Source organism: Colletotrichum spaethianum (genome assembly GCF_022836535.1).
Source record: "Colletotrichum spaethianum MAFF 239500 DNA, contig21, whole genome shotgun sequence".
Lineage (NCBI taxonomy): Eukaryota > Fungi > Ascomycota > Sordariomycetes > Glomerellales > Glomerellaceae > Colletotrichum > Colletotrichum spaethianum.
In genome coordinates, this window is record NW_026054791.1 from 891856 (window position 1) to 918777 (window position 26922).

General features: G+C 57.1%; 6 protein-coding genes and 1 non-coding gene across 7 annotated transcripts; 4 read left to right on the forward strand and 3 right to left on the reverse strand.

Moving 5' to 3' along the window:
- Window positions 1–1132: 1132 nt before the first annotated feature.
- Window positions 1133–1998, reverse strand: ColSpa_08211 (beta-glucanase; the record flags this gene model as incomplete). The annotated part of the gene is made up of 2 exons (XM_049274423.1): window positions 1133–1521; window positions 1593–1998. The coding sequence occupies 2 exons, from the start codon at window positions 1996–1998 to the stop codon at window positions 1133–1135; spliced, it is 795 nt and encodes a 264-aa protein (XP_049130380.1).
- Window positions 1999–7339: 5341 nt separating this feature from the next.
- ColSpa_tRNA_218 lies at window positions 7340–7430 on the reverse strand. The gene is given in 2 exon segments: window positions 7340–7375; window positions 7393–7430. It is a non-coding gene; the product is annotated as a tRNA-Val (tRNA).
- Window positions 7431–8268: 838 nt separating this feature from the next.
- On the forward strand, window positions 8269–9128 carry ColSpa_08212 (1-(5-phosphoribosyl)-5-[(5-phosphoribosylamino)methylideneamino] imidazole-4-carboxamide isomerase; the record flags this gene model as incomplete). Its single annotated transcript, XM_049274424.1, has 2 exons — window positions 8269–8758; window positions 8842–9128. 2 exons carry the CDS (start codon window positions 8269–8271, stop codon window positions 9126–9128), a joined length of 777 nt encoding a protein of 258 aa, XP_049130381.1.
- A 2706-nt stretch (window positions 9129–11834) lies between these two features.
- ColSpa_08213 (bud site selection protein BUD4) lies at window positions 11835–16601 on the forward strand (the record flags this gene model as incomplete). The annotated part of the gene is made up of 5 exons (XM_049274425.1): window positions 11835–11855; window positions 11934–12080; window positions 12178–15301; window positions 15352–16085; window positions 16143–16601. The coding sequence occupies 5 exons, from the start codon at window positions 11835–11837 to the stop codon at window positions 16599–16601; spliced, it is 4485 nt and encodes a 1494-aa protein (XP_049130382.1).
- A 937-nt stretch (window positions 16602–17538) lies between these two features.
- On the forward strand, window positions 17539–19831 carry ColSpa_08214 (coronin-like protein crn1; the record flags this gene model as incomplete). Its single annotated transcript, XM_049274426.1, has 8 exons — window positions 17539–17572; window positions 17650–17738; window positions 17828–17970; window positions 18060–18230; window positions 18277–18698; window positions 18752–18788; window positions 18839–18953; window positions 19007–19831. 8 exons carry the CDS (start codon window positions 17539–17541, stop codon window positions 19829–19831), a joined length of 1836 nt encoding a protein of 611 aa, XP_049130383.1.
- Window positions 19832–20773: 942 nt separating this feature from the next.
- On the forward strand, window positions 20774–22170 carry ColSpa_08215 (uncharacterized protein; the record flags this gene model as incomplete). The annotated part of the gene is made up of 3 exons (XM_049274427.1): window positions 20774–21266; window positions 21313–21500; window positions 21598–22170. 3 exons carry the CDS (start codon window positions 20774–20776, stop codon window positions 22168–22170), a joined length of 1254 nt encoding a protein of 417 aa, XP_049130384.1.
- A 936-nt stretch (window positions 22171–23106) lies between these two features.
- ColSpa_08216 (uncharacterized protein) lies at window positions 23107–23400 on the reverse strand (the record flags this gene model as incomplete). The annotated part of the gene is made up of 1 exon (XM_049274428.1): window positions 23107–23400. The coding sequence occupies one exon, from the start codon at window positions 23398–23400 to the stop codon at window positions 23107–23109; it is 294 nt and encodes a 97-aa protein (XP_049130385.1).
- Between the last annotated feature and the right edge of the window lie 3522 nt (window positions 23401–26922).

The following is a 26922-nucleotide window of genomic DNA, read 5'->3' on the forward strand; positions in this document are numbered from 1 at the left end:
CCCCTCCACAGCAGGCACCCAGACCCTTTAGGCGCCATCTAGACCAGGGGGAGATCATGCAAGATAACGACATTTGAGCCTCTCACAGCTTCGTGAGTCGCAGCCAAAGTCTGCCTGTCTCAAGGATGGTGGTCCCCCGCCGAGCCCCGTGGCCAGAGCGTCTTGTTTAATTAACGACCGGCGGAGAGGAGGTTTGCTGGCGGATACGCGAAACCAACGAAAAGACAGGCCAAACGGCCACCGGTCGTCGGACATGCCACCGACGCTTGAAAACTCTGGACTCCAGACTCGGAGCTATTACCCTGCCCCGCCCCGAAGCTTTCCCCCATGAGGCTCGACAGCCTTTCTCGTCCGCGGATACTGGGGGCTTAAGGCGCTTCGGAAAAGGCTCCTCGGGCAACGACCGTAACGTCCTCTGAAGCGGGCGTAGGCAAGGACGATCTCTGGTTCGCAGGAGCGGCTGTCTTATCTATGGAGCGCGCGGGAGCGGATGCCTGCGGAGCGGACGAACCCAACCGCAAGAAGCTCGTCCCCCCTGTCTCCGCATGGGGTGATCCTCAAGCCGCTAACCTTTTCCACGCATCCGGGGTCCATCCATATCGTGAGATCGTGGGGACCCTGAATTCTTCACAGATTTTTTTTATCCTTCCTGACAGCGGCTGAGCGGCTGAGTACCGTCTCGGTGTTTCCGCTCCGCGGAAGGGCAGATCGCTCTCCTGGCCGGATGCTGGATCGGTGCGGCAACGGCTACGGCCAGTGATGACATGCGCGGATTTCGTAATCCCGCTGCTATGGGTATTTGTTACTCTTGGCAAGTTGTGCGTTCTCGTGACTTTGCCCGTTTCCTCGCCACATGGCATCCCGGGTAAGGTTATTGACGGTTCACTTGTGACCATGATATTGCCCGGTCTGTTGATTAAATTTGTTCATTTGGTTTCGTTATCATAAGAATTTACCACCCTGACCTCATGAGTGTTGCCCCTTTCCCCCCATTAGTCATTATGTCCTTTTCTTTAAACCCGTGCCAAGACCCCTTGCTTCATGATTATGTCCCTCGTTTTGTTTAATATGTCCCAAGAACCGTCAAAATCGTCATTGCAAAAGTTGCACAGGACCCTTCCCATCATCCGCCCTACGCGGTGTTGTAGTACATGTCGATCGACTTGATCCTGAAGATGGCGTTTGTCGCCGGAGGGCCAGCACTCCAGCCCTTGTCGCCGTCGGCCCAGTTGTTGAAGACCCAGGGCCCGGGGAGGTTGGGGACGTTCTGCTTGCTCTCCCAGATCTGGACGCCGTCGACAAAGAAGCGGACGGCGCCGGCCACCCAGTCGAGGCGGTACTCGTGCTCGGTGGACGTTGGGTTCGCGGGCGGAGTCACGCTCTTGACCGACTTCTGGGTCTTCGAGTTGGAGGCCTGGTTCGCAAACCATAGCTGGCGCTTGCCGTTGTTGCTCTTTGATGCCGAATCCGACAGCCACTCAATGTCTGTCTCCTGGTTGTCACTCCGGTAGAAGAACATGCCTACGCGGGGTGTCTCAGTTACTGGACGTTCAAATGGTGCCCAAGAGGGGGCTGGGGGGGAGCGTTCTTACCGTTGCAAACGCCAGCAGGCTCGGCGAAGATGGCGACGGTCCGGACAGAGGCGTACTTAATGTTTGTCGCGGTGGTGGTGACCTCGCCGGACCTGTATGGCTTGGACTTCTGGCCGCCGTCGACCTTGAGGTTGAGGTAGCCACCCGAGATGTACGAGTTCTGCGGGACGAAGGTGTAGGAGTCGCCGACTTGGTAGTTGCTCACCCACAGGCCGTCGGGGATGCTGGAACCGTCTGCGAGCTTGCTAAAGTCCCAGGTCTGCCTGTTGAGGAACGTCCCGACGTTGGGGATGGTGTAGACGCCCTTGGAAGCCTGGACCTTGGCTGACCGCTGAGGGGCCGGGGCGGGGACTGCCGAGGCGCAGGCGGCGAGGAGCCCCGCGACGATGAGAGAAGAGCAGAGCATGGTGAAGATGAGACCGGTGGGTGTAAGACCTTGGAGCGTGTGGGGGGTCTTGGGTCTGGAAATGGGCAAATGCTCGTGTGTGTGTGAGTGGGATGCTATCCAAATGTCTGAACCCCATCCGGGCAGTTCGAATTCTTTATGTCCTTCCAGCAGCCCAGCGTTCCCCCCCAAGAACGTCTTTTCACATATGCTTGCCTGCTCGACGCAATTTCTCAACAACAGGGAACTACCGAGCAGCCTTTGAGGCTTTCAAAAAGCCGCCGGCTCACGCCGCAGCGGCCACAGGGCCCAGATTCTCGCAAGCGTCTCGCGGCAGTGGCTGTCGTGGCTCATGGGCGGCGTCCAGGTCGTCACCCGCCGGAAGTGGGCAAGGCATGGGTGCGATGGAGGAGAGGATTTCCGCGCGTCTTGCAATCGGGGGATAGCATGCCGAGTGAGGGTTGACACAGAAGGCGGGGACCCTTGCCTACTGGCTCGACGTCCTAGAACGGACACGGAGAGGAGCGTCTGCTCGAACCTAACGGCTCCGTGAAGGTGAATTCTGGGCCAACGAGGTCCATTGGCCATTGCAGGACAGAGGATCGTGGTCCGTAAGTGCTCTTCCAGGCGCCTCGGTGATGTCACAGGCACTCGTCTGGGCTCTCGATCTCGCCGGGCTGGCAGGCGTAGCACCGCACGCCTGTTGCTTGCGGCTCATGGCATTGGCATCTCATGGCCCGTGGTGCCGCCTAGTCCAACCTAGACTGCCCACGGCGCTGGGATTTCCGATGGACGACGGGCGATGGCTGGATCGGGACTCGTGGTTTTGTGTGCTAGTGGACTGACATAGGCCCGTATAAGCCACGCTAGACCCCATGAACCGCAAGGCCAGCGAGCTTAAGAGCCCAAAGGGGGACGTCCCTAGCCGACACTTCTCTCGGCCGGGATCTCGATAGCCTTGTCTTGGCGGTCGAGGGATCGCGAGCCGCATTCGTCGAGTGGCCGGAAGCAGCGCGGCCGAGGACTTCCCACGCCATCAGCGCGGAACGTGAAAGGGGCGGGGTCGAGGGGGGAGAACAACGGACCATGTCTTTCCCACCTGCCGTTACCGTTGTTCTTCCCTCTCGATGATACGAGACATTGTGTGCTGTGAGACACCCGCACAAAAGGCAAGGGCGACTATCTCCCTTGGCGGGTAAGACGGGTATAGCACTCCTGGGGGGACGAAGGGACGCAAATTTGTTCCATTGAGACATGGGTCTTTGGGAATCTCCCGCTTTCGCCCGTATAGAAGGCTTGGCGAGGACCCTAGATCATCAGAGCGAGAGGGGGCAATTTGATATCCTGCGATGCGCTTCTGAGACATTCGCTGTACGGATTGGGTAAAAGAAAACTAGAGGCATCATGGGCACATGGAAAGAGCCGTTTTGCTTGCACCTCGATCCGCACTAAAGAGTTAATGTTCCAACAATGTTTGTTGTCGTCGAACCTGCTCGTCGGCTTTGTAAACGGGCGGGCTTGTCATCTCGTGGTTTATCAATATCAAAGAGAAAAGAACGAAGGCGATTCTCGTCCTGTTTTCGGCTACGAAACCAGGTTCACTCTCTCCAACTTCAACCGGACCCTTTAAAACCGTCTCCTCTTCCACATACTTCATCATTGCGTCTGCCAGCCCGATGCCCTTGACGGTCATCATCATTCGACCACTTCTACCATTTCGCCACCGGCCCGGGATGATCGTGGCCCCGTAAATGCATGCCCCCCACCCAGCCCTGTTCAACTCTGCTCACCGACCCTCCGGGCCACCGGGCCGGGGCCGGGAAGCATGTGGATTCGAGTCCCCCTCGCTACCAGCTGTCGGAGATGGCCTCAACAGTTATCTCAGAATATTTCGCTTCCGATGTTTCTGGGCGTCCTCGTATGAAAAGGGCCCAGACCGGTGAACGATGTGGATAACGCTCTCCTCTCGGCGTCGTACGTGCAGCGTCCGTTACCGCTCGATGGGGCTGCGAAGACCGGCGCGCCGCCTGTGAGAGCGATATCGGGGGGGAGGGGAACTATGTGTAAGTTATTTTGGTGACTGCGCAGCGGGAAGGCGGCTCGGCGCCGAGCACAGGCAGCAGAGCCGCCCCCGCTGGTGGCCCCTCCAAGGCCACCTAGCCTGCCGATGAGATTGCGTTGTTGAGGGCAGTCTAAGTTGACCCGACGCTATCCACGATCCTTCCCCCGAGAGCCGTAGAATCACGAAAATAATCTAGGGCCAGCGAAAACACGCAGCTCCAATGGACGCGCAGCTCGCCACCGGACCCGCATCAGGGCGCTAGGAGTATCCCGCGGAGGCGGACCGGCGCGGGGACGGTGTGCTGCGGCTGATGCGCGGTAGCACAAACATCAGTTCATGGTTGGAGGGAACTTGGAGTTAAGCCTGGAATTGCTGCCGTTGAGCCACATGTGTTCTAGCAGACAACCGCATGCAGAATTATTGTGCGGCCTTGCACGAAGTTGACGAGGTAGAAGATTGAGTTACAAACTCTGCGCTACGACGACATTCCAACACCGCGATCGTTGATAACGTAGCCTGGAAACTAACACAGCTAAGATGGAACGTCTTCCGAGGGCGACAGCATAGTTTACAAATTAACGTCCTTCAATGCAGATTTATCAACCTGCTCACGTTGAACAGTCATACGGCTTGGGGCTTTGCTGTCACTTAGGAGCAGAACACGACCTTCATATATTCTAATAGCCTCCTGTTGGTTCTACTCTAACGTTCGTTGTGTTCATGAAGCCCTCAATTGACACCATCAGTCCACATTCGGCAGTGCTGCATGTAAATAACCACGCTATGAAAGCATCCTATTAGACTCCTTGCGGAGTCGTTCCTGTAACATTGCCGCAGTCTATGCCATTTGTCTCCCGAGGCCTCTTCTCGCTCAAAGAGCTAATCTAGGTCTTCAAATCTCGCAGCCATCTCAAACCAGGCGCCATAGGTTTGGTCTAGACTCAGCATTACTCATCCGTTATAATCAACCGGACCTTCGGCACACTTCAGACGCTTCAGAACACATGAGTCAAATAACCCAGACATAGAAACATAGGCACTCTCTTAAAGTACGTTTTGGGCCTATTCAATACAAGCCAGTCCAAGTGACGCACATGAATCAAAGAAGTTACACATCTTTCGGCATGGCTCACCAGTCCCACACGTGGCGTCTCCTCGGGATTGCAGCAAGTGAGCGAAAAGAACTCTCGTCAATGAACAAGAAGTCGCTGAATCGGGGTTGTAACGGCTATTGGTTGCCATGTCGATGTCGCTAAGGGCGTCACGACGCCACGTCTCGAGAGCCCGGATGAGTAACTTGATGCCAGCCTAGTTCGCCATCGCGAGGACAGAAATCGTCTTCACTGCTACATGGTCTGTCCCAAGTCCTCAACGACATCAATGACGAAACACCACGCCATTTCCCCGTTGGCTGAGCCGTCGGTCTTGCCGTCGATCAGGCGGTAGAGGTGGAGGAGATACCCAGTCACCCAGCGCTTCGGTTGTTCGAGGGATGGCCGCCATGGAGTTTTGTATTCTTCTGAATACGTGGTGCGTAGTTCTAGAAATGTCGGTCATACCGACACAGTTGGCGTCAAGGGAGGAAGGTTATCTATGTAGCCTTACAATCACTGGGCATACCTGATGCCCAAGTCCTCACACTGCCAGTGGCAGTCATAGAGTTGATACAGATCTTTCATGGCGTACATGTCTTTGTTTCTGTTGGATCAATGTACGGTAGCTTGGTAGAATTCACAGGCAGGCGAGGGGTGCCCTCTGGAGCAGACATCGCGGAAGTGCTCGATTCTGTGTTGGAGACACTGAGGACTTCGTAGTGAGAGAACGATGGTTTGAAAGAAGCGGAAGTGTAGAAGCTAGCGTACGAGAGTTGCGCATAAGTAGTTGCTGCCTTGTTGGGGTCTCTCCTACATGCAAACTACCCGATCTAGGTCTGATCTCAACTTCGGATGCCCCTTTGCCGTAGCCAAATTCCAAATGGGAACCAGAAAGACAGCTGAAAACCAGGCACAAACGAATGAATAATTTTGGGTGCCTTCCTGTCTATGCGAGTAATCCTATCATGGGTACTTTTGACTTGGTTTCGGTCTCGAAGGCGATGGTTCCTTAAGGCGTTGAAGCTTCACAATGTGATGGACTGGCTTTGTGATTAGGTCAAACCGCCTTGCTTCTTGATTTGGGTGCTCTTGAGGAAATTCATCGGAGTGGTAAACCTTCCGCTAATGGGTAACTATAGTACTTGGATAGTTATTCGGGCATGTTGTGGTCCTTCGCGACAGTTTTTGTTGGCTTCTTGGACGCAACTTATCATAGGTTCAGATGCATATTTGTGACTCAAGGAATGGTTGAAGTTATTCATATATATGCAAACCATATAAAGAACCTCCGGTTGCTTGTAATTCCCACAACCAAGCTTCATCTTGGCTTACTGCAGCGGTTGGCACTACTGGATATACTGGCAACTGACACGGTAGCGCGGCGGCTATGAATCAGCCACTTGTGATTCTTGTGAACTTCAAGTCGCAGGTCATCAGTCTCCCCATTGAGGTCATCTCACGTTACTAATGCCATGTTTCCAGCCATTTCGCGACGTCCGACTAACCGGCTTGTTGGGGCACTACCTTGTAAACCTCGTCATCTCCCTGAGCCACACGCAGCCGCCCAGAAAACCCATCGCAATTTGTCTGTCAATTGGATTTTCTTCTGGACAGGATGCTGGTCACCCGGCTGAGATCTCCATGACCACCAGTTCGATGTCTCTTGACGCCTCGGCCTCTTGCGAAGCCTGGTACAACTCTCGTTCTATCCTAGCCTGGCGTAGCCATACTAGCTTTGACAAGGCCACATAGAGTCTACAAGAGTCTGATATCCGTGAAGTCTTGCAAGAAAAAATGTCGGAGATTTCAATCATGGCTGTTCCTCGCAGACTGATAAGACGATTATGCTCTTCTGTGTCCGTGTCATAGGTTGGTCGACCTTTGAAGTCATAACGCAGCGCATCGACGACTAAGAATAGGAACGAGTGGATGTGCTGGCTCGGAGGATGGAATTTAAGTCAAGGGGAACAAAAGGAGTAAGATGCACATTCGAACAGGAATGCAAATGGAGAGAAGTATGAGATAGCCAAGAAGGGCTACCGTTGTATGGTAGTCAAGTCAGATTCCCAGCTCTTCTCACAGCCGTAGATAGATAAGATATGTCCCGTTGCTGTCCCACGTAAAAGTAAGATGAAGCCAATAGGTTGCGTACAGGCAAAGGGAAAGAGCAAAAAATGAAGGCTCATCAACAAAAAGTATTTTACTGTGACCGTGGCAGGGCTCGAACCTGCGACCTTCTCGGGATCAAGTGCACATACTTGTGAACGAGAAATCATAATCCACTAGAACACACAGCCGTTGTTGCAAAATCTTTCCCAACTTTTACACAAGTACCCTACTTGCAAGGCTCCCCACATGGTGGAACCGTTATCGTTGCGCAACTGTCCTCCCTCGCAAACTACTCAAGTATGTTATCGAATTGTTCGAGGCAGATGTTACTTGACCAATGAAAATATAGCTATCACTGGGAAGACCAACCTCTAGAAGACTTAGAAACAGCCTTATTCATTGTCTAAGAGGGCGTTAGCAACACGATAAACCAATAATCAACTACGCCAACATCCAGCCGCTACCGCGACCGTAACCCCGTTACCCACGCAAAATCAAATAGGATGAGGGATCATTGCCTAGAACCGGAAAACGTTATAGGAGTCAGGTACGCCATTGATAACCAGCTGAATGTTCAATCAAATCCTCCTATGTTTGGAAAACGGGATGCTTCATTTCAATTGGAAAATCAAACGACTGTTTACTTGGTTTTGGTAATGGTTGAGTCGAGTTGATGTAAGCTTTGACTTGGTCAAAGTCTACACATAACATCACCGCAGAACATGGTCTAGCAGAGACACCCGGCCAAGTAGAGAAGATGAAGCTCAAACTCTTGGGTTACGTTTTTACAAGAAAGGAAACCTTTAAAGTGTCATTAATGGGTTCAAAAGACTCAAGTTGAGCTGTTCCAGCCTCGTCAGGAGCCTACCAGAGGAGTATGACGGCACACCAAAGTTAGGCCGGTACCGAGATCGCAACCCCACCATCCACACAAAATTGAGCAGGAGGGGGTCAGTGACGCATCCGTGGATCTCAGTTTGAGGGAACTTCTCCAACCAACAGAAACCAGCCGACACACACCCGAACATGACGCGATTCCGCCCTTGTATAGACCTGCACGCCGGGCAGGTGAAGCAGATTGTCGGCGGGACGCTCGACAGCACGACGGCAGAGCTCAAGACCAACTTCGTCTCGACGCACCCGCCGGCGCACTTTGCGCGGCTGTACAGGGACAATGACCTCACCGGGGCCCATGTAATCATGCTGGGGCCCGGCAACACCGAGGCCGCCCAAGAATCGCTCAAGGCGTGGCCGGACGCGCTGCAGGTCGGGGGAGGCATCAACGACAAGAACGCGAGGGAGTGGATCGACGCCGGCGCAGAGAAGGTCATCATCACATCGTACCTGTTCCCGGACGGGCGGTTCAGCCAGGAGAGGCTGGACGCGGTGCTCCAGGCGCTGGGCGGCGACCGGAACAAGCTCGTCATCGACCTCAGCTGCCGGCGGCGCGGGGACGACAAGTGGTTCGTGGCCATGAACAAGTGGCAGACCATCACGGACATGGAGGTTAATCAAGGTTCGTTCTAATGCTACGTGGGAATACGACCATGGATGAGTGTGTGTCAAGGGCTTGGCTGACGAGAGATTCACCGCGGGCAGAGTCCATCAAGCTGCTGGAACCCTACTGCTCAGAGTTCCTCATCCACGCGGCGGACAACGAGGGTCTGCAGAAGGGCATCGACGAGAAGCTTGTGGAGCGGCTGGCCGAGTGGTGCAGCCTGCCCGTCACGTACGCGGGCGGCGGCAGGAACCTGGCGGATCTGGAGATGGTGAAGAAGCTCAGCAAGGGCAAGGTGGACCTGACGATCGGGAGCGCGTTGGACTGTTTCGGGGGCAACGGGGTGAAGCTCGAGGAGTGCGTCGAGTGGAATCGAGCTCAGCAGTAGAATAAGAAATAAAGGGACAGCAGGATCCGTAGGTCGATCGCATCAAAAGTCAAACACAAGACGAGAAATCCCTGCCTTGCGGTGGGCTTGGGTTGGATTGGGATGACAGGCGTCACATCCGGCGGCAGCCGTGCGACTAGGCGGTTGAGCGACGCTGTTTCAGCCAGTGCGACGAGCAACCGGGTGCGCGCTAGGAAACGTGAGATGAAAGAAACAAATGGACCATACGGAGCTGGCTGGAAGGCACGCGACGTCGGCGCAGGTGGCCTAGCTTGCCTAGCTTTCTAGCGTCCCATGCATCTCTCTCTTTTACGTGCCGACACGACCCGGCGGGTGGGTTGTCTGTAGGATATACTTACGTATATGTGTACGTACATCCATCGTACATGAAAGATGTGTCCTGCACGATGGTGTGCGCCGGATCGGAAATCTGCCTAGGCGATTGTCGTGCTTGCCCCTCTCTTCGTCATTGCTCCTCTCTTGGGGCTGAAGGGGAGGGAGGGGCGCTCTATCGGATTTGCTTTGAGGGGCCGGCCGTATGGTGCTCCTGGCTCGCGGAGACGAGGGTGGGAGGGGGAGGAGGAGAGGAGACTGGAGTCGAGCGTGGACAGGACCACCGGGAAGTCAATTCATTGCGGCGCAGGTCGGGTTTTTCCCCCTCGAGAATAGGTTTGCGCCGGCGGGGGCGGGGACGAGAGATGGTGCAGGCTCTAGTAGTAAAGTCCGGGCGATCAGTTCTGCAACGGGGGTACCTTTATACACGCGACAGTTGAGTCGGGGCGCACAGGATGGGAAACAAACGAAAACAACAACGACTTGACATTTTGAAGGCCAAGCTAAGGCAGTCAGCAAGAAATTAGAAAATTGAAAAAAAATAAAAAATTCTTTATACTACTACGAGACCGCGCCAGGGGAGCTGCATGGACAATGGCAGCCACTGACAGCAACGAGTCGAGTTTTTGAGCCACAGGCAAAGACAGCAGAACACAAGCTGAGCGGGAAACTCTCTCGTTTCCACGGAGAGCAAACGACACGGCGATAATAACAACACATACCCTTGGCGAGCACGGCCACGGATAGAGGGGGGGGGGGGGGGGGGGACGTCTAAAGCAACAACGAGCTCCATCCTTCATTCATCATCCTAGCCCTCGGGCCCAAAAAGTAAACCAGAAAACCCAGGAACCCACCAACCCCATCTGCGGTGATGTGCGCGACACGATGCGATGGAGAGAAGCACGACATGCGGGAACCCAAAAAGTATCCAGGTCCAGGTCCAGGTCCATATCCAGGGCAAGGGCTGGCTTTCCTAGCCTTCACACGCTGCAGCGAGTGGGCTCCAGAGTGATCACGATGACATGACCTTGACTGCAACGGACTGCAAGAACCCATGTTCTCAGCTCCTGTTGGCCCGGCGAATTGTTATAGTTCAACAACAACAACAACAACAACAACAACGAGGAAAGACGAGGGGGGAGAGAGCAAGCGTGATGCTAAGGTGGTTACGGAAAAGACTGGACCGGCCTTGGGTTGTTGAATCAGGTTGTTGTTGGTAGGATCCTTCTTTTTCTTTTCCCGTGTGCAGCAGTCGTATCTCACGCCGCTTCTCTGGTGTGGTGCCGCTGCCTCGGATACTTGCTTTTGGCTTGCTTTCCTCACTCTCTCCCTGCAGGCGCTGCAGCAACTAACACGGAGGGTATGTCAATCTGTTGTGACGACGGGCCAATTCTAGTGGCTCGTCGCCGGCGCATTCGGGGCACAGACTGGGCCACTAAGGTCCTCTGGCTCGCTAAGAGCACATGAAGTGCATCGTAAAACCGCTGCTGCGCACCTCAGCGTAACAGAAAGAGTGGGCACGTACAGCGAGGACACTCAACCGCCCACGGCCAGCCACCCCGGTCGTCGCCCGCCGACCGTCGTCGTCTTCCCCTCTCCCCAGTGGTCCGCTGCCAACAACCCCTCGTCCCAAGCCTCTCGTCCCCTCCCCCCCCCCCCCCCCCCCCCCCTGTCAGCCCAAAGTCGTACTAAACAACAAGGTCGCCAGGAGCAACGCCACCGACAAAGAGCTGCCTTCCTTGTTTGTTTACTTCTCGAGCTGCGCGCACCAATCATCGCCTCCCCGCCTCAACGTCAACTCATACCGCCTCGTTGCCCTTAAACAACACCCGACCACATCGACGCATCACAACACCCATCTTGTTCACCCTCTCGTTGTTTCTCAACTCACGACCGGCCGTCAGGAACGCTACGAGTTATTGTTGCCTGCACTTTAGGCGGCATTGCTCTTTTTGATTTTATTTCCCCCCCCCTGTGCGCCGCTGCTGTTGTTTTGCGCTGCCCCCCCATCCCCTCACCTGCTCCCCTGCGGTATCCAGCATCACCATCTCGGTTCTGTCACATTCCAGTCATCCATATCCTCGAACACCCTTCGATTACGACCAGAGTCGGCATCTGACAGCTCATCAACCCCCCGAGAGGCGACGGACCGAAAAAGTCAAATCATCCATTCGAGTAGACACTCGACAACGCGTTTTCCCCTTTGTATATTGCGAGATCCCGCTCCGAAAGTTTACGAAAACTGCCCCCGCAAGCACCGCAGCAGAGCCTGCTCTACCTTGCATTCTACTTTCCAGTACCGATCGCCATCCCCCCTCTGCGACGGCTGTTACCCCCCCATGCGCTTGCGCAGTCACCGAAACATCACATACAATGGCTTCTTCTGAGGAACCTGTAAGTAGCCTACCCACTCCGCCGCCTGGGGTTCTCCCGCGCGTTCCCTGTTGGCCAACACTCACACTCTCTCCTCAGGTGCACCCGTTGCGCATCTCCAAGGGCAGCAGCACATCGGGATCACCCACACCCGCCAAAGCAAACACGGGCATGCCTCGCCCCCTTTCAGAGCTTTCTCCTTCAGACCACAGAAGGAACTCGCCCAGCTGGAAGCAGCCGTCCAAGGTGAGCGGATGCTGTCTCAGACAGTCCCTGCTGAGGATGTCGTCTAACAAGTGTGCTGTAGAAAATGACTCTGAACACCGACTCTTCCCCATTCCAGTCGTCCCCACTAGAGACCACTACATCGCCTCGGCTCTTCTGGCAGAAGCGCAACCTCGACTCCATCAGCACGGAGAACAGCGGCCTGTATGGCGGACGCCACGGCTCGCCTTCGCCGACTCGCCGCACCTCCATCGAGCGCCTCCAGAGAGCCTCGCGCGTCAAAAACAGCAACATCCTCGCCCTTGAGCAGAAGCAGGAATACGACCCGACCAGAATACCCCAGGTCGAGCGCCCTCTAGCTAAGCATCAGGGGAGCTCCTTTGACGGAACCACAACCATCATCAATGGCCTCCGATCCTCCGATTCTCTCAACAGAGGCATCGGCCACCAGCGCAACAACAGCAAATCGAGCATTCCCATCTACAGCCCGGCCGGGAGCCCGACCAAGGCTTCCACCCCAATGCAAGCCGGCCCGACCAACCCGCCACGCAGCCCGGGCAAGGACCAAGCGTCCCCAATCAAGTCGTCCCTCTCTAGGAGCAACTTCAAGAGCAGCTTCGACCCTGAGACCGGCACCTGGTCGGCCGACACCTCGTTCGACGACCGCGAACTTCCTTCTGGCAAGTCGCTCCACCGACACGCCAAGAGCGTCACTTTCGATGCTGCCCCCCCTCAGATCAACGAGTATGAGATGGCCACACCAGACATCTCATCCATCGGGTCCAACTCGCGCGAAGGCAGCTTCGAGTCGATGGATGACGAGGACGACGAGGATGGCCACTACCACTTCGGTGACCATGACATTGAGGGTGACAGCTTCGACGCGTCGCTGGAAGACACAGACAAGACGCCAGTCGTTGGCCCCGACGACTGGAGGCAGTCCGCCGAGCGTGTGGAGGACCCGTTCGATGGCAGCCCGATGCCGGACGCCCTCCCTCCGCGTCTTGGTCGCGCAGAGCACACACGATCTGACTCCTCAACCTCAGACCACCGTCCCCTGCCTCCCCTGCCCGGCATGGGCTCTCCCGCCCGCAGCGACTCCCGCTCCTCGCCGGGTCTGGCCGCCACCGCCGAGAGAATGCTGGGTGCCCATCGCAGCCTGCCGTCGCCTCCGCCGGCGGTCACGAGCAAGACTGAGATCCAGAGCATTGGCAACGGCAAGATGACTCTCGAGGAGAGATTGAAGCTTATGATGCTCTCAGACGACCACAAGTCGGCCAATGAGCAGCAGAGAGAGCGCCGCCTTCGTCGGGGTGCTCAGCGCGATAGGATCCAGAGCCCCGCGTCCGACACCGAGACGGCTGAGTCTAGCATGCTCTCCCTCGAGGCCGATGAGGCCGATGACACCATTGGCGATATCTCTGCCCTCGAGGACTACGAGCTGCCTAGTCGCATTTCTCGCGAGTCCATTATGCGCCGCGTCAACGGCGGCAACAGTGACCAGGGTGGTGACTACTTCTCGTCGCCAGTGCCGAGCTCGAGTCCCGAGCGGTCTAGCCCTGAACGTCGTCTTCCTCTGCCGCTCGATCCCGATGTTCCCATCCCTTCCACGGAGGACTCGATTCTCGATGACGTTTCCGAGCTGAGTGACGAGGGCAGTGTAATCATCCACCGCGACGAGCCCTCGGATGCTGAGACCGAGTCCATCACAGACTTCTACGCACGTTCTGACGCTGATGAGAACGACGCGGATTCTGCCAGCCATTACTCGGATGGGCCAGCTCGCGTGCCCGAGGTCACTCAGGTCGACGAGGATATCCTAACTCCCCGCGCTGTCCAGTCATTCAACATGGCCTCAGAGATAAGACCTTTGGAGCTCAAGTCTGACAAGGCTGGCAACATGTTTGACCAGCAGGTCGACGTCGCTGATGATGCCTCGGCCAAGGAGCCGACGCCTGAGACCGAGGTGACGCAGGTTTTCGAGCCTGAGGTCGAGATTCAGCCCGAGGCTGAGGTCCAGCCCGAGGCCGAGAAAGAGCCATCACCAGTAGTACAGGCTGCTGCCCCCACCGATGCTCCATCTGAGCGCAAACACAGCCTTCCCGAAATGGAGGATGAGGGCAAGGACAACGAGTTCTCCAGGGGTCTGCAGTCGTTCATGCTGCCGCCGCCTCCGGAGCCTTCAGCCAAAGAGGTCGAAGACCTTCAGCCGCCGCCCAAGATGACGGACATCCAGGCTCAGATGCAGCGACCTTCGACTCCCAAGCAGCTCTCCAAGCCTGACTACGATGGTTCTGGATGGGGTGACCCGGAGGATGAATACGAGGAGGAGCCCGGTACGCCCGAGTCCGTCATTCATCGTCCCATGTCCTCCAGCTCGGAAGAGGAGGAGGAGGAGTCGGAGATGTTTGATGAGCCTCCTATGGAATCCCCTGCGATCCCTGAGCGACAAGCTACCATCAAGGCCTCGGGGTCTAAGCTGAAGACCAGACCATCTAACACCCCTTCTGACATCATTGCCATGAGGGAAGCCCGGCGCCAAGTTAGTCGCGAGGTGCCTGACATTCCAGCCATTCCCGAACGCCACCGCAACAGGCTGTCAAGGGATCTGCAGGGAGAGCCCACTATCCCCGATGAGGACTACATGATGAAGCGTCACTCGAGCTTCAACAAGCGGAGCTTGACATTGGATCTCGACTTTGGCCTAAGTCTTGATCAGGATTTCGACCGGGTCATCGAGACACAAAAGGTTGCTTTTTCTCACCAAGTACTTGATTCATCTCATTTCGCTAGTGGAAGCCCCGCCAGACAAGCGTACAGGCCGGCCGCAACCACAAGCAAACTCATTTCAGTAGAAGCAAAGTCACAGAGTGCTAACAAGAAGAATCAGCGCGGTTACCTCATGCGACAAAACACTAAGGTCGTGACGGCAAGCGACAAGGAATCTTCCGACATGTGGAAGACCCGATCAGCCGGCAACTCCCCAGTCAAGACGGATCGTCCTCAGTCGTGGACCGTCGAGCCCTGGAATGGTAGACCCAGACAGAAGAGCATCAGACGCCGCCCTCAAACCAGTGGGCCGGTTCCGCCCATGCCTGGCCAGGAGAGTAACGCGCAAGCTCTCAACCCCTTGGCCGAGGAGGACCTGAACCCCGAGCTGGCCACTGAGGAGAGCGGCGAGCGCGGCCGTCTTTTCGTCAAGGTTCTTGGTGTCAAGGACCTCGATCTTCCCATCCCCAGAAGTATGCCCACCCATCCCCTCGTGTGCCTTCAGATGGCTAACCTCTTCTAGCGGAGCGTACCTGGTTCAGTCTCACTCTTGACAATGGTGTCCACTGTGTCACAACCGCCTGGCTCGAGCTTGCGCGCAACGCCCCCGTCGGCCAGGAATTCGAGCTTGTTGTGCCGAACGACCTGGAGTTCCAGCTTACCCTCAACGTCAAGTTGGAGAAGCCCCCACCAAAGAAGGTCATCGTGCAGTCTCCTACTAAGGCTAGCAAGCCCAAGACGTCCACTTTTAGCAGGGTGTTCGCGTCACCCAAGAAGCGCAAGGAGATGGAGATGCGCCAGCGGGAAGAAGAAGAGCGCCTGGCGGCGGAGCAGCAGAAGGCGGCTCAAGCCAGGCAGATGAAGGTTGCGCCCACGGCCTGGGACCTGTTGTCCCCGCTCGCTGCTGAGGACGGCAGCTTCGCTCGTTCCTACGTCTGCCTCAAGGAGCACGAGTCGCGCTGCTACGGCCGCCCGTACGTTGTAGACGTGGCCTGCTTCAACGAGTGGGCGACGGAGGAGGCTGCATTCGCGTCCAGCGTCAAGAGCAAGCGTGGTAACACCGCTGTTGTTCGCCGTGCTCCGTACAAGATTGGCAAGTTGGAGCTCCAGCTGCTTTTCGTTCCCCGTCCCAAGGGATCCACCGAGGAGGACATGCCCAAGAGCATGAACTCCTGCATCAGGGAACTCAAGGCTGCCGAGGAGCGCCTTGCTAAGAACTGGGAGGGACACTTGAGTCAGCAGGGAGGTGACTGCCCGGTAAGTTTCTTTCCGCATGCCCTACTTCACTAGACAAGGTGCTAACTTGATTACCAGTATTGGCGTCGACGATACTTCAAGCTTGTCGGCCATAAGCTCACCGCCTATCACGAGGCCACTCGTCAACCCCGTGCCACGATCAATCTGGCCAATGCCAAGCGTCTCATTGACGACCGGCGCGCCCTCACGGAGAAGGAGACGACCGGCAAGGGCGGCAGACGCCGGCGATCCGCCTTTGCCGAAGAAGAAGAGGGTTACATGTTCGTCGAGGAGGGCTTCCGTATCCGCTTCAACAACGGCGAGACCATCGACTTCTACGCCGATACCGCCGAGGACAAGGCTGGCTGGCTGCAGGCTCTGACTGACCTCGTCGGGCGTGGCGACAGCGACGACGATGTCAGCGGGCCTCGTAAGCAGGGCAAGTGGTGCGAGCTCGTCCTCAAGAGGGAGGAGGCGCTGCGTCGCCGGGCAGAGGGCCGGCGGGTGCACTCGCGGACGAAGAGCACTTTCAACTAATACCCCTTCTTTTCTTCATGATTTGGCATGACGGGTACGACTAGGCGACACGAAACGGGAGGACACGGCATGATCTATGATTCTCTTGGACCTGGAGTTCGTGATCGGATGATCATGTGTCTTTGGTCCGCTCTTAAAAATGGCTTGTGTCTGCTCGATGCGCCCTTGCCTCGATATTTAATACTTTGGCAGGCAGGATGGCGTTTTGGGCATTGGGTTCGTTGGCGATGGATGAAGTTCCGGAGATTGTGAGAGTTTGTTGTTTAGATTCGCACTCGGACTCTTTTGAGCATTGTTCTTGGAGTTGGGTAGCCCGTTTATTGTACGTATCATGTTGTACCAAAATGGGAGGCTTTTCTCGTTACTCTATCTTGCTTGGTGATGTGACAATGCAACCTCGTGAAGATGACGACGGGCCTTGCCCACCAACCATGTTGAGGAAATGCATGCATCACGTGCGCCGTGACACGCATCGCATAAACTTGGCTGGGCCCCTGGTCCATCGTTATTCTCGTCAGTGGAGGGAAGCCACGGGGCGCAGCTGGCCGGGGGAGTTTCACCAAGGTATCCATCCATCAATCTCTAATGTACAGCTGTACGGATTGCTGGTGAGGTGGGTACGTACCCGTTAGAGCAATGGATCGCTACCCGAAATGCGGTGGATTGGGAGCAGCAATAGCAGCCTCCGCCGCTGGAGTACCCGCGAGCGGCAGCACCCACCTCATCTCGCCGCTAGTACGTTATTTGGGAGGGCCCGCCATCGACAGCTCCCAGTCTATTACACCGAATCCTCCCCTTTTGGATCACCAAAAGATCGCAGGTTGCGTCGTCGCATTTTCCGTCACAGCATTGCATATCGCCTGCATCCTTTTCGTCTCCGAATCCCCTCTCTCCCGCCTCCCGCCTCCCGGGCTTCTAACATTACACATTATCCCCAATGGCGGGCCGCTTTGTGCGAGCGTCGAAATACCGTGGGTCTTTTTTGTCGCAAGCCGCCGCGTTGCGCTGGGAGGAGCTGACTGCTGACGCCCGACTCCTTCTCGTCCAGGACACGTCTTTGGCAAGCCCACCCGCAAGGAGTTCTGCTACGACAACCTTCGCATTAGCCGAAATGCATGGGATACCAACTTGGTAAAGGTAAGGGGCCTCCCTTTTCTTTTACTCCTGTCCCCTGAGACAATCGATGGGTCGAGAGAACGAGCTGACGGGAAACTCCCTACCTCTAGGCCAACCCCGACTACCTCTCGGTCAATTGGGAAGCTGGCGGCGGCGGCGCCTTTGCTGTCATCCCTCTCGGCGAGACGGGCAAGGTCCCTGACCAGATCCCTCTGTTTCGAGGCCATACCGCCACCGTCCTTGATACCGACTGGTACGCCGATCCCTGCGGGCGCCCGCGCGAACCCCCCCATTTGCCCACGACGAGCGCACGCGACAGCGATACTGACGGCCACGTGATAGGAACCCCTTCAACGACCGCGTCATCGCTTCCGGTTCCGAGGATGGAAAGGTCTTTATTTGGCAGGTTCCCGAGAACTTCACCCTCTACACCGATGCCGAGGAGCCCGCCGACGTCTCCCCCGTCGGCAAGCTCGCCGGCCACTCGAGGTTCGTCGACGCCGACGCCTCCCCGTCCGCCCTCTGAACTTGGACCACGAAACTGACAGACTACATACAGAAAGGTCGGCCAGGTCCAGTTCAACCCCGCTGCCGAGAACATCCTCGCGTCCGCATCCGGCGACTTCACGATCAAGCTCTGGGACATCAACAGTGGCTCGGCTTCCCATACCCTGAAGCACAACGACATCGTGCAGAGTCTCTCGTGGAACGCCAGCGGCTCGATGCTAGTGACGACGTCCCGCGACAAGAAGATCCGCGTCTGGGATGTGCGCGCCGAGAAGCCCGTCCACGAGGCCCCCGGCCACCCGGGCGCCAAGAACAGCAGAGCCGTGTGGATGGGCGAGCACAACCGCTTCGCCACGGCTGGTTTCTCGCGCATGAGCGAGCGCCAGCTCGCGCTGTGGGAGCCCGGTCGCAATGAGCCCATTGGAGGCTTCTCCATGCTGGACTCTATCTCGGGTGTCATTATGCCCTTCTGGGGTGAGTTTTCATGGTTCACGCGATGGACAGGCCGAATGCTGACTCTCGGACAGACGAGGGATCCAACTGCTTGTACCTTGCTGGCAAGGGGTGAGTGTCCCGGCGGCGCTGGTTTGGTAACTTGCTAATGAAGCACACAGTGACGGCAACATCCGCTACTACGAGTACGAAAACGACAAGTTCGAGTACCTGAGCGAGTACAAGTCCGCCGAGCCCCAAAGAGGCATTGCCTTCGTCCCTCGCCGTGGCATCAACGTAAGTCTGCGTACGCAGTAGTGCAGCGGGAGGTCAAGTCTAACGCTGCTTAGGTGCACGAGAACGAGGTCATGAGAGCTTACAAGACGGTCAACGACACCTACATTGAGCCCATCTCCTTCACCGTCCCCCGTAGAGCCGAGACCTTCCAGTCCGACATCTTCCCCCCCGCTACTGGTCTCAAGCCTGCCGTCAGCGCCCAGGAGTGGCTGGAGGGCAAGGAGGGCATCCCCACCAAGATCGACCTGGAGAGTGTGTACGAGGGTACTGCTCCCAAGGAGGTCGCCTCTGACTACAAGCCCCCTGTGATCGCCTCTGCCCCGGCGCCAGCCGCCAAGCCCGCGCCGAAGCCCACGCCTGCTCCGGAGCCTACCCCGGTTGCGCGCTCGCCGCCGCCCTCGATGAAGGACCAGCAGGCCTCCATCTCCAACATGGCGTCCAAGTTCAAGGACGACGAGCCTGCTGAGCCGGAAGAGGATGACGACAACTCCAGTTTCGAGGAGGTGCAGAGACCAGCTCAGCGTGCCCCTGCCCCTGCTGCCGCGCCTGCTCCTGTCCGTGTCGAGCCCGCCAGGATCCCGTCCCCTATCAAGGCTATCTCTCCCGCCCAAGTCAAGTCGCCCCCCGCACAACAGTCCCCCGTCAAGCCGGCATCGGCCAACTCACCCGCGTCCTCGACGCACATTGAGTCGTCTCTGGATCAGATCAGACAGATGCTCGAGCAGCAGACCAAGCTCATCAGCAAGCAGAACGACAAGATTAGCCACCTGTCGGCTGAAGTCGAGGGGCTGAAGCGCAAGGTGAACGCCGGCGGGTCGCAGGATCAGAGCGAGAGGATCAGGCAGTTGGAGCTGGAGCTTGAAGCCGCGCGCTCTTGAGGTGTCTTCTGGCGTGGGTGAAATACAACCAAGGAGGGACAGGGTGGGGTATGCGTGTCAGCGAGAAGGAGTGTGCATCAGGGGTTTGGAAAGATGTGATGAAAAGGGGGTCTGGGATGGATAGCAAGCAGTGTTTGTCACAAGCAGAGTTAGTATGGTGTTATACGCATTTTGTTCTCTTCTCTTTGAGCGCTTAGTGCATGAAGGGTCCATGTGGATAAGGGTATAGCGTAGTCTGAGATCCAGTCGCCATTTTGTGATGGTTGGTCCTCGACCTGAACCAGAGCTCTGCTGGCCGTCTGTATGGCTGCTAGTTTCACAGAGTTCATTGGACGTGAGCTATTCTGGGACCATGGTCAGGAGTGGTGCACGTCGCAAGACACGTCACCACTGTGGTTGTTTCTTTGATGTCCGGGGGTGAGCGCGTACGTGGCTCCTTTCGTCTCAAGTTGGGTATGTGGGAGTGAACCATGAGCGGCGCAGAGGGAGAAAATAGAGTTTGAGGGTGCTGATGTTTGGGGGTTTGGGCAGAGGATCCGATGGATGATGGGTCTTGAAAGGAGGAAGACGCCGGCTTGTCCTTTCCACATCATCCCACCAAGGCTGAGGAACCTCTGGCACCGCCTCCCACCCCACCACGTACTTTTGGCCTGCGGCCAATCAGACATGGCCCTCCAGCCACAGCCTGAGCGAGGCTGAGAGCAAGGGTCGGGGGACCCGCTGAAATTTTCTGGGAGGACGGGCGCACTGAGCTGCAGGTCCCGCCGTAGTTTTTTGCAGCGTTTGCGACTGCGTTTCCCCCGACACGACCACGCGACCCAGCTGCGATTCCGACGCCGCAGGCCTTGCACCGACGACTCTTTCCGTCTTTCGACGCTGGAACTATACAAGAATCTCGGCGAAGAAACGAGAAACCGTCCGCGGACCAAGACAGAAGAAGCAATGGCCTCCGTCCTCGGGAAGCGCAAGGCACCCTCGTCCGCCGCCGCCGTCAAGGCCGGCAAACCCGCCGCGGCGAGCGCCACGAAGAAGAGCGCCGACACAGCAAAGGCCGCAGCGGCACCGGCGCTGAAGAAGGAGAAGAACAAGAGCCTCGAGGCTGCGAGGAAACCCGCCGCCGGCAGCTTCGTCAAGAAGACTACGACGAAGGCGAAGAAGGCCGAGAAGGAGGAGGAAGAGGTGGACGAGTCCCTGCTCTCCGCGCAGGAGATCTTCCGGAGGCACTTTGAGGCACAGTTCAAGCCCATTGGGGCACCGAAGCGGAACAAGACCAAGGCCGCTAAGGCGCGGGATGAAGACGACGACGAGCTCGACTCGGACGAGGGCGACGAGGCAGAGGAGGGCAACGACGACGATGAGGACGTGTTTGAAGACGAGGGCGCCGACGGACAGGAAGGGGAGGGTGAAGAGTGGAGTGGTCTTTCTGGCGAGGATGGTAAGCCAACTCCTTGCTCTGCTTTTTCTCGAGAGGAAACCTGCAGCCGGCCCCGATGAAGAGGCCACAATGCTGACGATGCACCCTTTTGCAGAAGACGACTACGACTCTGACGAGCAAGAAGACGACGAGAACAGCGTCGAGGAGAACCCCGTCATCGAGGTCGTCGACCACACAAACTCCAAACCCCAACCCGTCGCGAGCATGAGCAAACGCGAGCTCAAAGCCTTCATGGTATGTGCCTCCCCCTTCTTCCCTTCTTCTCTCTCTACAAACACAGACCCCTCTAACGCGCCCGCCCTCGCCGCAGTCCTCCAAACCCCCCTCGCAGACCGACCCGACCCCCTCGGCGGCCCTCGCGGCACCAGCGGACCCCGACGACGAGAACGACAAGTCGATGCTCGCCAACGACCTCGCCCTCCAGCGCCTCCTCTCCGAGTCCCACCTCCTCTCCCGGCACACCATCACGCCCTTCTCCAACCCCTCGCTCGCGTCAAAGACCTTTTCCGAGGGCAAGCTGCGCCAGCGCCAGGCGGACCTGCGCACGCAGACGCTCGCCCGCGGCGTCTCGGGCGTCGGGTCCATCTTCACCCAGGACAAGATGCCCATGGCCTTCCGCAAGGGCATCGCCGCCGCCGCCGCCGACAAGGAGGCCAAGCGCCGCCGGCAGGCCCGCGAGAACGGCATCGTGCTCGAGAGGGAAGCCCCGCCGCCCAAGAAGGCCAAAAAGGGCGGCCGCGCCGAGAGGAGCGTCGACGGCCCCGCCGTCGGCCGTATGCGCGGCGCCGAGCTGAGGCTGAGCGAGAGGGACATCCAGAGCATCGAGGGCAGCAGCGGCGGCGGCCGCGGCGGCAGGGGCGGGAGAGGCGGCCGTGGTGGTGGCAGGGGACGCGGGAGGAGGTAAAACGCGCCGTCTTGTTGCAATGAGGAAGGCGTTCTGTGGAGTTTCAAAAAGTTTCCGTTCAAATACCTGGTGAGAAAAGGGCAGCGGCTGTCGGGCATCGCCGATCTGTCGAGGACTGGCTACGTATATATATATAGAGAGAGAGAGAGAGAGAGAGAGAGGTGCAAGACCCAAGAATACCAACAATGCATTAGGATGACTTACGCCTCAAGGGTGATGACAGGCTCCCAATCCCATCTTAACTGCACTTGACATCGAACGATTTGAACGACCTATACAGCACTTACAGCATAGGCAGACCAGGTCACATAATCATCGAACAAGCAATCACTTCAGACCGAGGACAGTATGATCAACGTGTATCAGCATTCAACTCAGCTTATTTGTTTCTGACATGCTCTGTTCAGCACTCTTAAAGTCGCCGAACAGTCGTCTCTCCTTCCCCTGGTATCATCTGGCCTTCACGGCAACTTTGCTTCTTCTCAAAGTATACCCCTCCGGCACAAAGGAAAAGAAACAAAATATATATACATGTGCGAGTCGTTTCTCTTCTTCGCGTCTCGACCCAAAGCTCATGCATGAAATCTCCCTTTTCGACGAGTACAAACGCGCATTGAGATCTTCCCAGTCTCTCCGCGCGCATCTATGTGTGCGAGTTTCCTTTTGGTGTCTGGAACCAACGGCCAGACTAGATGCTGAACACGCGAACCGAAAATGAAAAGATAAAAAAGATAAAAATCGTCCGGAGCCAAAGGAGCAATAGTCCAGTCGCTAACTCGTGTCGAAATCCATGTCTGGATGGATGAAGAAAAATGAAAAAAAGTCCCTGACCCATTCCAAACCGTAGTCATAGCCATGCCGCCCTCTAAGTAACACCGTGTCCAAGGAAACGTAAACTCCAGTCGTAATGAGAGCTTTAGCTCGTCAGATGCCGTCTCACATAATGGCGCTCGCGTTCACTGCCGGCTGGCTGATGGTCATCGGCATGCTGAGCGTCTGCAAGCTGTTGAACGACTGGGCCATGCCGTTGGACGTCGGCGGCGTCGAGCCGTTGGCGACGCCGTTGAGCGAGGCGGTAACGTAGGCGTTCTCCGAGTTGGGCGAGGCCTCCTCGAGGGAGCCGAGCTGGTCCTCGCCGGAGTACTCTTCCTCCTCCTCGCCGGAGAAGTTGAGGGCCGCCTCACCGTTCTCACCGCGGTCATGAGTACGCTTGTGTCTGCAAAAAAACATCCCAGTCAGTCCATGTTGCTGTGCGTGAGGAATCTTCCCCCAAGTTGGTGGCTGCGTAGTGATGATGTTGGTGCTATGGCGTGGCGGTTTGGACGTTGGTGATCATCGCTTGGGGTCTCTCGCTCCACATTACAGCTCTCTTTACAAAGAAAATGACAAAGGAAATGAGATGAAGGAAAGTTGGGGCATACTGTGCTAGGTTGTCTGATCTGGAGAAGGCCTTGCTACAATAAGGGCAGATGTAGGGTCTTTCTTGTGTATGTGTTCTCACGTGTCTGGAGGTTTGGTCAGATTTCAGGCAGGTCGTTTTGGTTGTTGACAAATGAAAAAGTAGATCTGAATCTTACCGCTTGAGGTGCTCGAGACGCTTGAAGAGGCGGCCACACGTGGGGATGGGGCAGGAGTGGGACTTTTGGGGGTAGGGTCCAAGTTCCATGACAGTCGCGGAGCGGGCTCTACGAACGACGCCGTTGGGGCCTTGCATGCCAGGACGCGGCGCACCGTTCATAGAACCATCACCAGACATGTCATCGTGTTGGAGGTGGGAGTAGTCTTGCTGCTGGAGGGACATGGGGTTGAGAGCGGGGCTGCCCTCGACAGTGGACAGCGGAGTGCCGTGCCGGGACAGGTCCAGCATCTCCTTGTGCTGCTGGCTTACCATGGACATGGCGGAGCTGCTGTAGGCAAGGCCGGGTGGGGAGTTGTCTGCAGACTCGTCGCCTTCAGCCACAGGACCGACCGATGCAGAGACCGACCGCCGGAGATCCGAGGGTCTGTGCTGGTGCTGCTGGTGCTGGTGCTGCGCCTGCGCCTGCGCCTGTGCTTGGGCGGTGGCAGCGGCAATGGCCGACATTGAAGGCGGGATGGATGAACGGCGTCTCCTCTGCTTGTACGTGGGGGATCCCTCGATGACAGAGTAGACGTTGTTCGAGCCGTACGCCCTCGAGAACTGAGGGCCGGCGAGGTTTGAGGGGGGAGCTGAATCATGCCGTTGAGACCGTTGACATTGCCGCCCATGTGGTCGGGGATAGCGGTGTACAGGCCGGTCTCCTCGTTGGCAATGTAGGCAGGCTCGGCGGCCATGCCCAGGGCCTGCTGGGGCGGCGTGATGGGCTCGAAGGAAATGCCCCGGTTGCTGTAGTCCTCGTACTGAGAGGAGACGAACGACGGAGCAGGGGAGTACTCGAGGCCGTAGGCGGGCATGGAGGCGTGTCTCTGGTGGCCTTGGGTGATGGGACACCGTTCTGGTTGTACTGAACGCGACCGTAGTCGGGCTCTCTCTTGACCATCTGCTGGGGGGGCATCTGCTGAGGCATGCCCATCGCCCCGTACGGCACCATGGCGTCCATTCCATCCGACATGGGGCCACTGACTGGGGGATCATCTGCGGAGGCGGCATGTTGTCCATGGGACGCATGATGGGAGAGGTGGACTGGGACTGGGAGAAGGTCACCTGCTGGGCGTTGAAAGAGGACGAGTTGGCCTGCTGGGCCTTGGTGAGCTGCTCGTAGAGCGACTGAGACGAGTCGTACTGGAACGAGAGAGCAGGCTCGCTAACGGCGACGGTGGTGGCTTCCTGACCCATCTTCTCGCGCTTCAGGTCCCGCTCGAGAGCGTCGAGGAAGAGTCTGTCGTGGGGCACGCTGTACCAGTAGAAGACCTTCTGCTTCTTTTGTGTGCGAATGCAGTTGTTCTTGTAGAGGAAGTCGAGGAAGGGGCTCTTGGGCTCCTCGAGCGAAGCGTCAGTTCCCGACTTCAGGTTCCTCAGGTCGGAGAAGATGCCCTCCTCGAACTTCTTGGAGTTCTTCACTGGCCGGCCAAAGGCCTGGAATCTGAAAGAAAGGCATCTGACGATGTCGGTTCCGGAGATGTGGAAGAGGTTGTTCCAGAGCACGCAGGAGACGTATTCGCCTGTGGGGAGGAGGAATCTGCGGATGTACTGGTCGGGCTGCCAGTCGACAGGAGCAGAGATGAGGAAGTATTTCACTGTGGAATCGCGTCAATGGAAGGGCCCTCGGCAAGTCTTGGCATGAGCAACTTACGGTTGTCAACCTGCTGCAGAGCAACCTGGGCATCGTGGGGCAGCGCTTGCTGGGCCTCGGTGCTCAGCATGAAGGTCTCTGGTTTTTGGGGGGCCATGCCCGCGGCGGCATGTTGTGAGTACATCCTGTCTGAGTATCTAGGATGGGAATTGACGACGTGTGTCGGTCGCGTCTGACCGGATCGAGGGCGAGATCGCGCGGGGTGATCGTCTCGGCAGGTTCGCGGAGGTGATGAGAGTCAAAGAAAGTTTGGTTGTGCGAGACTAGGTTCGCAGATGGTGGAAAGGCGCTGCCCTTTTTGGATAAGCCCGGATGAGGGGATTGATGTTTCTTTTGTGTTGGTTTTTTTGAGATGTAATTCGAGTCCAGCCCGGAGGAAATAATGTTTTGCGTTGATGACACGACTGTTGACCAGCACGACCCAAACTCGACCTGTAGCGAATGGTGGGTGGTTTTTCGACGCAGTTGGAAGACCGTCAAGGTACTGCGAAGAGGGATTTGATGGACCGTTTATCGGCGCCTTTGGTCTCGTAGTGGAACCTTTGGGTCGATTGGATTAGAGGTCGTCGCGAAGGAAACCGAACAGGTGCGTCGATGGCAAAACAGCAAGTGAGAAAAGCTCGACGAAGAAACCCGCAGGAACTGGTTGGCCACTAGACAAAGGCTTGTGTGAATTTTTGCTGACGCGATGGGATTCGCGATGATGGACAAGCGTGCGACGGGCAGTGTCTGAAGTGTCGATAGGAGGGATGGTTTGCCTCGGGGGTGGTCAGTCCTGAAGAGATGGGAAGAGACACAGGGGGGTGGGAGGTATGTGCGGCTCCGACGAGGAGAGAAGAAGAAGAGGGAGAGGGAAGTGGAGAGGAAGAATGGAAAAGAGAGATGGGAAGAAGAGAAGAGTCTTGTAAGAAGAGATATCAGAAGAGCTCGGGAAGGGGAGGATGGTCTGGGGGTTTAATGATTTTGGACGGGGTGAAAAAGGGAGGAAGAGAGATGGTCGGGTTCCCAGCAGGACAAGACAGGCTCAAGCAAGGACAGGCGGAGTGGTGCGCGCGGGTGCGGGTGCGGGTGCTGGTGCGGTGGTGGTGCCTTGGGTGGGAAGAGGAGAGGAGTATGGACTGGACGTACAGGAGTGGGAGTAAGACCAGCGGCAGCGGCAGTGAGGTACTAAGGTATGGTAGCAGCGCGTGGGCGTGGGCGTCGTGGGAGTGAGCCAAAAGGTGGCAGCGGATGGGCGGGCGAGGGCACAGAGGAACAAAGTCGACTTGGACTGACTGACGGACTGCCTGGATGGACCACGGGCGGTTTAGGGAGGAGGGCAAGGAAGGTAGGCAGAGATGCAGAGCAGTGGACGAGGGGGGAGGGTGTTTAAGGGAAAAAAGCAAAAGGGGGGGGGTGTGGGCGACGACAAGGAGGAAGAAGAGGAGGAGCGAGGAAGGCGAGGGAAGCAGGGCTAGGGGAGGTACCTTGCTGCGTGTAC